General features: G+C 42.8%; 1 protein-coding gene across 1 annotated transcript; it reads right to left on the bottom strand.

Annotated features, from left to right (window-relative positions):
- Positions 1 to 313: 313 nt before the first annotated feature.
- On the bottom strand, positions 314 to 13,180 carry LOC137561760 (gastrotropin-like). The gene is made up of 4 exons (XM_068273110.1): positions 13,045 to 13,180; positions 3,848 to 4,020; positions 3,672 to 3,761; positions 314 to 436 (listed from the first exon to the last, which is right to left on the bottom strand). The coding sequence occupies exons 1-4, from the start codon at positions 13,109 to 13,111 to the stop codon at positions 383 to 385; spliced, it is 384 nt and encodes a 127-aa protein (XP_068129211.1). The 5' UTR covers positions 13,112 to 13,180; the 3' UTR covers positions 314 to 382.
- Positions 13,181 to 13,588: the final 408 nt, after the last annotated feature.

Below are 13,588 nucleotides of genomic sequence, written 5' to 3'. Positions count from 1 at the left end.
GCTCTTTTGTGCGTTTTTTTCACGCTGGAAAAAACGCACCTCAACAACGCTACAGTGGAAACAGGCCCATCCACTTGTATTACATGTGCGGATCTGCATGCGTTGGACGCATGCAGATTCGCGATAGTGGAAACGAGCCCTAAATCAGGGTGAGGAAAGATATTACAAGGGGCAAACACTGACTAAATCATTTGTAAATGAACATTGTAAAAAAAATTGCATCTCATACATAGACTATCTTTAATTAAAAGTGAGGGAAATATTTTCTGATCTCTCACGAGAAACCTTTCATGCAATGAACGCCAAGAGCCGCTTCTTAAGAAATTAAAGTTTATTAGGAAGTACAGAATTTTACTGACGGCACAGATGGATTTTTGTCACTTTATGCCACCTTCTTGCTGACTCTCTTAAAGGTGATACCGCCGGCTATGGAGGTCTGCAAGGAGAGAAGAAAGGGCAATGACGTCAGTTATTATATTATTTTATATAAACAATAGCTGCTGTATTCATAAAATAAATTCATGTTCCTATTCATTTAGATTATAAGCTCCTCTGAGGACAGTCAGTGCTATATAAATACATAATAATAGTATGGTAGGACATTAGACTATGACTATGGTAGGATTAGATTGTGAGCTCCTCTGAGGACAGTCAGTGACATGACTATGTACCCTGTAATGTGCTGCAGAAGATGTCAGTGCTATATAAATACATAATAATAGTATGGTAGGACATTAGACTATGACTATGGTAGGATTAGAGTGTGAGCTCCTCTGAGGACAGTCAGTGACATGACTATGTACTCTGTAATGTGCTGCAGAAGATGTCAGTGCTATATAAATACATAATAATAATATGGTAGGACATTAGACTATGACTATGGTAGGATTAGATAGTGAGCTCCTCTGAGGACAGTTAGTGACAAGACAATATACTCTGTAATGTGCTGCAGAAGGTGTCAGTGCTATATAAATACATAATAATAATATGGTAGGACATTAGACTATGACTATGGTAGGATTAGAGTGTGAGCTCCTCTGAGGACAGTCAGTGACATGACTATGTACTCTGTAATGTGCTGCAGAAGATGTCAGTGCTATATAAATACATAATAATAATATGGTAGGACATTAGACTATGACTATGGTAGGATTAGATAGTGAGCTCCTCTGAGGACAGTTAGTGACAAGACAATATACTCTGTAATGTGCTGCAGAAGGTGTCAGTGCTATATAAATACATAATAATAATATGGTAGGACATTAGACTGTGACTATGGTAGGATTAGATTGTGAGCTCCTCTGAGGACAGTTAGTGACATGACTATGTACTCTGTAAAGTACTGCAGGAGATGTCAGTGCTATATAAATACATAATAATAATAATATGGTAGGACATAAGACTATGACTATGGTGGGATTAGAGTGTGAGCTCCTCTGAGGACAGTCAGTGACATGACTATGTACTGTGTAATGTGCTGCAGGAGATGTCAGTGCTATATAAATACATAATAATAATATGGTAGGACATTAGGCTATGACTATGGTAGGGATTAGATTGTGAGCTCCTCTGAGGACAGTTAGTGACATGACTATGTACTCTGTAAAGTGCTGCAGAAGATGTCAGTGCTATATAAATACATAATAATAATATGGTAGGACATTAGACTATGACTATGGTAGGATTAGAGTGTGAGCTCCTCTGGGGACAGTCAGTGACATGACTATGTACTCTGTACAGTGCTGCAGGAGATGTCAGTGCTATATAAATACATAATAATAATATGGTAGGACATTAGAGTATGATTATGGTAGGATTAGATTGTGAACTCCTCTGAGGACAGTCAGTGACATGACTATGTACTCTGTAAAGTGCTGCAGAAGATGTTATTGCTATATACAGTAGTAAATACATAATAATAATAATAATAATAATATGGTAGGACATTAGACTATGACTATGGTAGGATTAGATTGTGAGCCCTCTGAGGACAGTCAGTGACATGACTGTGTACTCTGTAAAGTACTGCAGAAGATGTCAGTGCTATAGTAGTAAATACATAATAATAATAATATGGTAGGACATTAGGCTATGACTACGGTAGGGTTTTCTTTAGCCTCATGTGTCCTTTAAAGGAATCAATTTGTCCTTTCATGGGATCAAATGAGAAAATCGATGTGTGTATGGACACCTTTACTGTCCTTCCGAGGGGCTCTCTATGTTATGTCCTTCCTTACTGTAATCTAGGGACAGTTAAAGCGGAACTGAAGATCTTAAAAAAAACAATGCGTTTCACTTACCTGGGGCGTCCCCAAGCCCCCAGCAGCCTTCCGGTCCTCCACAATCCACCGTTCTCCCACCGCCAGCTAGTTTCATTACTGTCGACTTTTAAGTCCATGGCAGCTGCGCCTGCGTGCCCCAGGCTACGCGTAGCTTTCTTTGCGTTCCCGCCTGCTATAGCAACCTGCTATTAGCGCAGGACGCTATTGCGGGCTGGAATGCGAAGAAAGCTACGCGTAGCCCAGGGCGCACAGGCGCAGTTGCCGTCGACTTACAAGTCGACGGTAACAAACCTAGCTGGCGGCAGGAGAACGGAGGATCGTGGAGGACTGGCACGGGGCAGGAAGGCTGCTGGGGGCTTGGGGACGCCCCAGGTAAGTGAAATGCTTCGTTTTTTTTTAAGATCCTCAGTTCCGCTTTAAGGTGGCCACTAATGATACAATCTTAATATCATACCAATTCTAAGTTTTCTCATAGAAAAAGCACCAAAAAGTGTGTGAAAAAAATACTGTCAAAATTAAGTATTCTCTTACTTGCTGGTGGCTTAAAGGGCATTTAATTCATAAGTTGTGAAAATATTGACTAGGAGAAAACATTGGAGAAAAAAGTGAACTGAATAAGGGCCAAACAGTACAACCTCTGTGGGGGTAGTGGCGTGTCCACACTCTTGGGTCAAACCCAAGACCCTAGCCACACCGCTACCAACAGAAACTTGCAGACTGGAGGAAAGAGTGTCTGTCATGGATTAGAGCGGGTGTTGAAAATAAACAAGTAACCATTCCACCTTTTCTGCGATGCGAAGATTATTATTTAGGTAGCAAAGCAGCAATTTTGAGGGAATCTGTGCTCTAAAGCAGTGTTTCTCAACATTTTATTGGTATGTACCCCTTTTAAAACCCTGTACTCACCAAGTACCCCTTAGCATAGTAAACATTATCACAAGTACCCCTTGACAAATATATATTTAAAGCTAGTACATGATAATTGGTTCTAAACTATTTCCAAGCCTTTACTATTGCTTTTAAATAGCTAAAACACTAATTTGGTGTTGTTTAAATAGGATTTATCATTTTCTACAACTCTAAATTTGTTATTCTTGGTTAAGTATATAAAGCCCGAGTACCCCCTGGAACCATCAGAAGTACCCCCTGGGGTACGCGTACCACACGTTGAGAACCTAGGCTCTAAAGAATATACTGTTACCATGGAGGAAAGAAATGCAATTTTAGCTTCCTGTCTTTTTTTTTTTTAATTCCCTAGCTGGTTGCAAATTGAATGGAAAGTTAATTTGTTTTATACGCTAGGTATCCATGGCAAACTTATAGCGGAAGCTACATTTCTATAGAACATTCTGGAGTTCTCCTATAATGTAATAACTAAACTAAACTCACCTCCACCAACTTGCCGCCTGCAATCTCCGTGGTGTGGACGTAATTGGGGAAGTTGGTCACCAGCTTTCCATCTTCCAGTTTCACAGTTGCCTGCAATAGAACATCGACATTAGAAGTGCACCGGCCAGACAGCCCCAGGCTCTGCACCTAAACGTTCTGTGAGAAGGAGGACTCACCTTAAACTTCTTCCCACCCATGGTCTCCATGTCACTCTCCTGGTTTACGGTGAACTTGTTGGTCAGGGTGTATCCTGGGTAGATGTTGGACCAGGTGAAGTCGTTCCCATTCTGCACCACCTCACAGGTGTACTTGTAGTCTCTTCCCTTCTCAATCTTCTCATCGGGAATGCCTAGAAGAAAAATGTTCATCAATTAAATAAGGACTTCCAGAGTTATATGTGTTATTGTAGCCAGAATACCATTTCTCACAACCTCTTGAAGAGACTTTGTAACAAAAAAAAGTTCCCCTGGGGGGTACTCACCTCGGGAGGGAGAAGCCTCAGGGTCCCAATGAGGCTTCCCCATCCCTGTAGCTGCAGGCAGTCCAGCGCTGGCTCCCTCGAAGCGTCCCGCAATCCTGGCTCGACAAGCCTGACAAGCCTTGATATATTTACCTTCCCTGGCTCCAGCGGGGGCGCTGTTGCGGCTCTCAGCACGGAGATAGGCGGAAATAGACGATCTCTGTCTGGTCCGCTCTACTGCGCAGGTACAGGAGTCTTGCGTCTGCACAGTAGAGCGGCCCGACAGCGATCGGCTATTTCCGCCTATCTCCGAGCAGAGAGCCGATACTGCGCCTGCGCTGGAGCCGGGAAGGTAAATATTTACATCCCCGCTGTTCGAAGGGGCACAGCGAGACCACCGTGGGACCGAGGAGGACGGGGGAAGCCTCGATAGGATCCAGAGGCCTCCCCCACCCGAGGTGAGTACCCCCCAGGGGAACTTTTTTTAGTTACATGTTTTTTTTAAACAGGATTTCTTCAGCATGGCTATATGGGCAGACAGATGAAAGTCAATGTTGATAAATGTAAGGTCACGCACCTTGGACCTGCCACAGGTAGAGCACGATATAAGATAAATAGCTTACAACTTGCAAAGCAGAACAAACAGAGGCGCCAAAAGAATAAGATCACAATCTTAAAAACGTTTTGATAAAAATTGCTTAGGGGGCAGTGGTGGGCTTACCCCCCACAAGCAGACACTGAAAAATGTCTATTTCAGAAATAGATTATTTTATTGGTACACTCCAATGGGGTTGCAACGCGTTTCGCAGGCGTAGACCCGCTTCTTCAGGCAATACAAGTAGGAGTACACAACAATATCAGGTTCAGGATACACTTGGCACCTCTGTCTTAGCTTACAACTTGGAACAACATACTTTGAGAAGGACTTGGGAATACTGGTTGGTAACAAGCTGAACACCTGTATTCAATGCCAAGCAGCAGCAGCTAAAGCAAATACAATTCTGGGATCCATATAATGGGAAACAAATCAATAGATGCTAGTATACTACTCCCTCTGTATAACTCACTTGTGAGGCCACATCTGGAGTATGGAACACAGTTTTGAGAACCACACTGTAGGAAGGACATTAACATACTAGAACAGGTACAAAGACAGACAACTAATTAAAGCAGAGGGATAGAAAATTTCACTTGCCAAGAAGGATTGGACAAACTGAGCTTATTTAGCGTGGAAAATAGGTGACTGAGAGGTGACCTGATGTAGAGGTACATCAGAGGCTCAGGCAATACAAAAGCTTGGCAGATCAACTTTTTGTCTCTAGGCTTGTACAAGGGACAAGTGGACATAATATGCTTACGGAGGAAAAAAGGTTTTGCCATCTATTTAGGAAGGGGTTCTTTACAGTAAAAGTTGTTAAAATGTGGACTATTGTACCACAGGAAGTAGTTATGGCAAACTCTATATCTGCATTTAAAAAAAAAATGTGGATGCTTTCCTTGCATTGAAGGACATCCATGGCTATAATTACAAGTTAATTCCCAGCAGAGTTGATCCAGGGATTTTACCTGACTGCCACCTGGAATCAGCAAGGAAGTTTTACCTCTTAAAGGTTACTTGGCCCAGGCCTTGTAGGGTTTTTTTCCTTCCCCTGGATCTACTAGGATATGTGAATGTGCAGGAGAGAAAGGTGGTAACAGTAAATTCGGGCGCCTGAGGCAAGTGGACAAATCGGGCGCCGCCATTCACTCCCATAATAAATATCGTTTAATGGGCGCCCGACATGAAAAAAGGGCGCCGGAGAAAAATAACGTTTTATAAGCGGCGCCCGGAGACTTACTGTTTTATAACTGCTTCTCATGATTACACATTATTTTATGATTTATAATTTTTTAAACATTATTTTTAAACGAAAAACAGTACAATATTTTTTTCACACGTTATTAATGCTTATCACAGGGGGGGTCTTAGGTTTAGGCACCACCAGGGGGGTCTTAGGTTTAGGCACCACCAGGGGGGTCTTAGGTTTAGGCACCACCAGGGGGGTCTTAGGTTTAGGCATCAACAGGGGGGTCTTAGGTTTAGGCACCACCAGGGGAGTCTTAGGTTTAGGCACCACCAGGGGGGTCGAGGGGTTAGGGGTAGGTACAGGGAGGGTTACTTACTATTTTTTTTAAACGTTATTATACGTTTCACTTTTTAAACGGAAGATTAACGTTTTCACAATTGCCAATTTCATGCACATTATTTAATGATTTATAACTTTATAAAACATTATTTTTAAACGAAATATAGTACATTATATTTTTAAACGTTATCCATGTTTATCGTTTAAAACCCCGCGCCCTTTTTTCCCAGCGCCCCTTTTTAACATCCGCGAGAAAGGTACCTGGGGCCATATGCAATTCAGTTTTCACCTGAGTTTTCTCCTAGGAAATAATTTTTCATCTTCGAATTAAAATTACTTTCCAGCACTGTTCAACTAAAAAAAGTACCAAAAAGTAAACGAAAAAGTACTATCAAAATTATTTTGAACATGTTCTTGCCTTCTGATGGCTTAAAATGCATTTTATTGACAAATTTAAAAATATCACCCAGGAGAAAAACTGAATTGCATATGGGCCCTAATGTTTACTTATTTAGTATTTTTTATTTCTTTATTATTTTAAAAAGGAGGAGTGAGGAGGACAGGGAAAGCCTCCATCGGATCCAGAAACTTCCTTCTCCCGATGAGGTAAGTACCCCCAAGGGGCGTTTTTTTTTTCAGTACAGGTTCAACTGTTGGATTGACTTGAGCTGCATCTTATCTGTTGTTTGAACATTAGCAAACAACTTTTTTGATTTGTTTCAATGACAAAAGTTGTTTGATAACTGTGCATTTAAAAGACTTTTGTTGAGCATGCGTATCAGCCTTTGGAAAGGCATTTTATTGATAAGATATGAAAATTTCACCTAGCAGAAGACTAACGGTACACACTATACAATTTTCTGGCAGATTTATCTACCAGATCGATTATTTCCAACAATTCCGATCTGAATTTCGACCGATTTTTCAATTTTCTGATCTTTTTTTAACGATTTTTTCAATCGTTTTTTATTTATTTTCGTTAAGTTCTATGAAAATCTATTTATAAAACGATTGAAAAAACGATTAAAGATTAACATTCGAAGATCTAAAAATAAATTGCCTTTAACCAGCAAGCAAGAAAATACTCAAAATTATTTTGACAGTACTTTTTCACCTACTTGTTGGTACTTTTACATTGAAATGTTAAAGAGAAAATAAACATGTATCTCCCAGGAGAAAAAGTTAATTGCATATGGGCCTAATGAGAATGCAGGATCCATTGGAGAATACCTCCACATGGATTCATCTGAAAATGGCGCATGCGAATAATGGCGCACGGTGTTGCCACTAATCCGTTTGTCCCTTATTGCTATTTAACGTTAAAGCCTTATCGTTGTTTAGCTCTGTTTATTTTATTGAAAGTTAGCGTTAACACACAGAACCCTCTCTGTACCTATCCCTAACCCCTAGACCCCCCCCCCCCAGTAATGCCTAACCCTAACCACTTCCCTGGTGGTGCCTAACCCTAACCACCCCCCTGGTGGTGCCTAACCCTAACCACCCCCCTGGTGGTGCCTAACCCTAACCACCCCCTGGTGGTGCCTAGCCCTAGCCACCCCCCTGGAGGTGCCTAACCCTAACCACCCCCCTGGAGGTGCCTAACCCTAACCACCCCCCTGGTGGTGCCTAACCCTAAGACCTCCCTGGTGGTGCCTAACCCTAACCACCCCCCTGGTGGTGCCTAACCCTAAATCTCCCCTGGTGGTGCCTAACCCTAACCTTGACAGTGTTACATTAAATCCATTCACCGTTTTGCATCTAAATAACGTCTGCTGTTTGGCTTATGTAGGGCGCTATTGATAAATAACGTTACTGTGGGCAATAACGTCTGCTGTTTGGCAAATGAACAGCACTATTGATAAATAACGTTACTGTGTGCCGTTTTTCTTCTTTTTTCCCTGTGCGCCATTATTATGCAGTACTAACGATAAATAGCGATAAGAATATCTTTTTAATGCGGCGCCATTTTTATGCATAGGCGCTGTGCGTCATTATTCACTGACCCGCCTCCACATACCTATCGCTTCAAGTTCCATTTAAGTCCTTTGTTAATTTTGTTGAAAATCACCAAACTACGACATGTCCCAGCATGGAACCACAGCAGATCTGGCAACAGGCAACATTTTTAAGACACAAGTCTGTATGAAGCCCAGTTCACAGTGGTCAGTTGTGTTGCAGAATAATTCTGCGTGTCATCTCACTGCCCATTCAATTCTAAGGGCCTGTTCACAAAAACGGATTGCTTTATTCTAACTCGCTGCATGCAGGCTTTGTATTTAGTCCATGGCCAGTCTCCATTGCAGTTCACACTTATTATATAACACGTGTCTTATGCAACTGACCACTGTGAACCCAGCCTGAATGAATAGACAGTCTTCCGCAGCACAATACGCAAGAACGTTGTTAACTTTGTTAACTTTGGTGTGTTAACTTTGATAACGTGTGATGACTTTGATAACGTGTGATATCTTTGATAAGGTGTGATATTTGAGTTATCCCGGTTTAGTGAATCAACCCCTAGGGGGCGTTTTGGGGATTTTTAAGCGCTGGCGATTTCAGAAATTGCCCTAAAAGCGCTGAGCAATGATTCCCTATGAGAGAGTTCACATCTGAGCGGTTCGTTTCCGATCCGCTCAGCAAAGCGCTGACTGTACCATTTTCTGAGCGTTTTTGCTCAATGGAAGGCATAGGGAAATTGCAAAGCACTTGAAAAAGCACTTTGTATAGCGATTTCCCCAGTGCTTTTATGAATAAATACATTGTATTTATGCATTTCCGGGTCAAAGAGTTCACTTCCTGACTGACGCCAGGAAGTGAAAACATGAAACGCTCTGCAAATGCGCTTAGAAAAGCGATTTTCTAAGCACAGTGAAAAGCGCAGAAAAAACTCTCAATAAATCGCTCAGTGCTTGTGATAGCGCTGGTGATTTATGATGTGAACAAAACCTTATGGCTACACAGTGCCAGCATAGTCACTGGAAAACAGAGATGGTCGGTGAGAGACTAGTAATTCCAACCAACTATCAGTCTGCAGCTTGGAATTGGCCCAATCTCTGCACTTCCTGCTGATTGACGCAATGTCAAACTGCATACAATTCTCATTAAATTTGCATGCAAGCTGGAGTCCTTAGCATCTCATTGACCATAGAGAGCCAGAACCCTCACAAAGCGGTCTAATAATAAAGAGGTCTATAAAAATAAGATCTGATTATATTTTTAACACCAACAAAAAACTGTCACCCTGATTTACATTCTGAAACTTATCACAGGCATCAACATCTTTACACCTGTCAGGTGATCGCTACAGAATGTTTATTAAGGGCCCATTCACACTAGAGCGTTTTGCCGGCAATTTCGGCAAAATGCTCAAGAGCTAGCGCTTTTTAAAGCGCTAGTGCTATAATAGGTACTTATCCGTTAGCCGGGCGCATCCGGCAGGTGGCGACAAAACTCCACCAGAGTTACATCTTTCCCTACTATCCATGTCGGCCTGGAGGGGGAATAGTAATTAGCGCCACCTGCCGGATGCGCCCGGCTAACGGATAAGTACCCTATAATACCCTATGGGCCCGTTCTTAAATCGCCAAACACAAAAGTATAGCCTGCACCATTTTCAGGCGATTTCTCGGCGATCGCGTTTAGTGCTATAGAAGAGGAAAAATTGCTGCAGTGTCCAGTGATTTTTCCACGTTAACCGCAGAAAAATCACTCCAGCAAAGTTTTGCGCTTTTAAGTGTGAATGGGGTCTTACTGAGAGTTCTGAAAACAGTTAAAAATATAACTGGTTTGCCAGAATGCTTAGAGGCAGGAAATCCACATAGCTAATAAGCCTAGGCTAAACATCACTGGGAGGGTGTAGGTACAGTCCAATATACAGAAATATATAGATCTAGGAAGCATTTCTGAATGCTGAAACAAGGAAAAATTACTTAAAAGTGGGTATCCTGAATCATTTACTACATTTACTATATATCACTACAGGGCCTCTTTAATACAGATGCAATTGTTGAACAGAAGTTAATTCTCCCCTTGCTGGTGTACTCGGACATCCCTAGAGATCTCAGCGCATCTCCAGGGGATCCAGCAAGTTATTCAGCCAACCTGGAGTGAGTTAATTATTGGGATTGGTCACACCCCCCACCTGGGTCATAGTAAATCATAGTGAGGATTGCTGAGAGTTGTGCGAATTAGGCCTCTTTTCCACGTACTGTTGATAGACAGTGAAATGCCTCTCAAACTCTCACAACTGCTCACAGCTGCCTGACAACTGCTTATTGCTGCCTGATAACTGCTTATTGCTGCACGATAACTGCTTATTGCTGCACGATAACTGCTTATTGCTGCACGATAGCTGCTTATTGCTGCACGATAACTGCTTATTGCTGCACGATAACTGCTTATTGCTGCCCGGTATCTGCTCACTGCTGCCTGGTAACTGCTCACTGCTACCCGATAACTGCTTGTTGCTGCCCGGTATCTGCTCACTGCTGCCTGGTAACTGCTTATTGCTGCAGGATAACTGCTCACTGCTGCCTGGTAACTGCTCACTGCTGCCTGGTAACTGCTCACTGCTGCCTGGTAACTGCTTGCTGAGCACACAGCTCAGCATTCCGTGGAAATGAGGCCTTGGGGCCTGTTCAGACTATGCGCGTTCCTAGCCGTTTTCAGGGAACGCGTACGGGTACCAAAAACGCATAGAAACGGCTCCTAATGCTTTTGAATGGGCTAGTTCACATGTAAGCGTATGAGACGCATACGTTTCTTATCCGCATTGCTGCACGCAGTTCTGTGCGTCACGCATAGAAACGGACGCAATGAAAGTCTATGGACGCGTATCAAAAACGCGTACTATTGCGTTTTTAGCGTACGTTTCCCTCTGCGGTTCCCATAATTCTTTTTTTTCTCCTGGGTCACGTGTGTGTGCAAAACGCAATAGAAAACGCATTAGAACGCAAGAAAAACGCATGCGTTTTTCAACTTGCATTTCTTTGATTTTATACGCGTTCTTCATATGCTGACAGTCTGAACAGGCCCTTATAGTGTCTGCATGAAGGCAACTGCTGCATGTGACTTTTGAATGCAACACTTGTTTTGCTAATAGCTTTATTTTTGTATATGGTGTTAAAGGACAACTGAAGTGAGAAGTATATGGAGGCTGCCATATTTATTTCCTTTTAAACAATACCAGTTGCCTGGCAGTCCTGCTGATCTATTTGGCTGCAGTGGTGTCTGAATCACACCAGTAACAAGCATGCCGCTAATCTTGTCAGATCTGAAAATAATGTCAGAAACACCTGATCTGCTGCATGCTTGTTCAGGGGCTATGGCTAAAAGTATTAGAGACACAGGATCAGCCGGATAGCCAGGCAACTAGTATTGCTTAGAAATTAATAAATATGGCAGCCTCCGTATAACTCTCACTTCAGGCAGGGGCATAGCAATACAGGTTGCAACCGCATTGGGCCCTTGGGCCAGAGGGGGCCCCGTGGAGGGGAGCCCTACCTCAACTGCAGTAATAGCTCTCTACTGGTCCTGTGCTCATAATAATCACTTCTATAGATACTTTGAATAGCAGTAATCATTAACAAGCTGTTCCCATCCCCTTCTTGCTCCTCTGACACTGTAGTTGCCATTGGCAGGTTTTGGTTCGCCGTATCATTTGTTATGTATAGAATGCTTGGGGGGCCCCAATGTAAAACTTGCATCGGGGTCCACAGCTCTTTAGCTACGCCACTGTCTTCAGGTGTCCTTTAAACACATTTTATTATTTTCTATCCAGGTGTTTCTTAGCATTATTACAGCTTGTACCACTTTATCAAACGTGGCATCTGCTGAATATTATCATGAATGCCTCACCTCAACTACTCCTTGCCTCATCTATATTTGCTGGGAGTCCTAGATATTTGTTTGCCAAATTAATTGTTTTTCAATTCATTTGCCTGGCAGTCCTGCTGATATCTTTGGCTGCAGTAGTGGCTGAATCACACACCTGAAACAAGCATGCAGCAAATCCAGTCTGACTTCAGTCAGAGCACCTGCTCTGCTGAATGCTTGTTGCCAGAGGATCAGCAAGACAGCCAGGCAATATGCATTGTTTAAAAGGAAATAAATATGGCAGCCTCTATATATCATCCACAAGGCAAACCGAGGCAGTTGCCTAGGACCTGGAGAGAGTCTAGGGGTGGATCCTACCCCCACCAAAAAGTCAGTTGACCATCAACGATGGGCAAAAACTGCTATCTTGCCTAGAGCCCCATTTAATTTAAACCATTTCTTCCTGTATATCCCTCTCGCTTTAGGTTCCCTTAAATACATGATTTATCACTTTAACTGCAAAAACCACTGAAATAAAGTATGACAGGTTGGACTGGAGTACCCCCTAAAACCAACACAAGTACTCCCGAGGGTGCGGATCCCAACAGACTCTATCTTGCTGTTCTTCCACCAGGTAATGAAAGGCGCTTGGCTTAGTCCTAGACCTGCATTGCCGTATACTCCATCCCTAATGCCTGATGAAGCAGGGTCATTCCAGCGAAACGTGTTGTAACGAATCTTGGAGTGTATAAATAAATTATTTTGTTCATACAACATCATTACTGATTTGTGTCTACTTGGAGGAGGTAAGTCCAGCTCCGCCTCCTATTTTGCAAACATTTTACCTTTTTTTTGTCCTACTGGCGCCTCTGTTTACCTTTACATTTCCATTAGATAATATACACATAGGAGGTGGGTAAAGTATCGGTGCAGGATCGAGTTTATCTTAATGCCAGATCAGTTTAATACTCACCGACCAGCTTCATGAAGCTGTCGTAGTTCTCCTGAGATTCCATCTCCCATTTGCCGCTGAAAGCCATGGTGAGGTGTCTGGTGTAGAGAAGGTGAGGTGAGGCTTTGTGTTGTCGTTTGGCGAGAGGTGCAGAAGAACCAGCGGCCCTGGCTTATATTCCTTGCACCAGGGACACCGCCCTCTGACTTATCTCACCATGATATCAGGTGCCATCTGATAAGACGGTGTGTGTGACCTGCAGGTGAGACCAAGTTCAGCCGACCATAAAACAATAAAAGTGGATTTTTTGTCCTCTCCTTGTAATATCCCATATCTTAAAGAGGATCTGTAACATAAAAAATTCACCTGCGCGGTACTCACCTCTGGATCCTCTTCAGGCTTCCCCTGTCCTTCTGTGTCCCACGGCGGTCTTGCTGTAACCCACTCAACAGCGGGCATGTAAATATTTACCTTCCCGCCTCCAGCGCAGGCACAGTATCGGCTCTCCACTCGGCGATAGGCGGAAATAGCCGATCGCAGTGGGGTCCGCTCTACTGCGCATGCG

Source organism: Hyperolius riggenbachi, chromosome 3 (assembly GCF_040937935.1).
Source record: "Hyperolius riggenbachi isolate aHypRig1 chromosome 3, aHypRig1.pri, whole genome shotgun sequence".
Taxonomy (NCBI): Eukaryota; Metazoa; Chordata; class Amphibia; order Anura; family Hyperoliidae; genus Hyperolius; species Hyperolius riggenbachi.
Note: the sequence above shows the minus strand (reverse complement) of the source record. Positions and strands in the feature narration are given on the sequence as shown.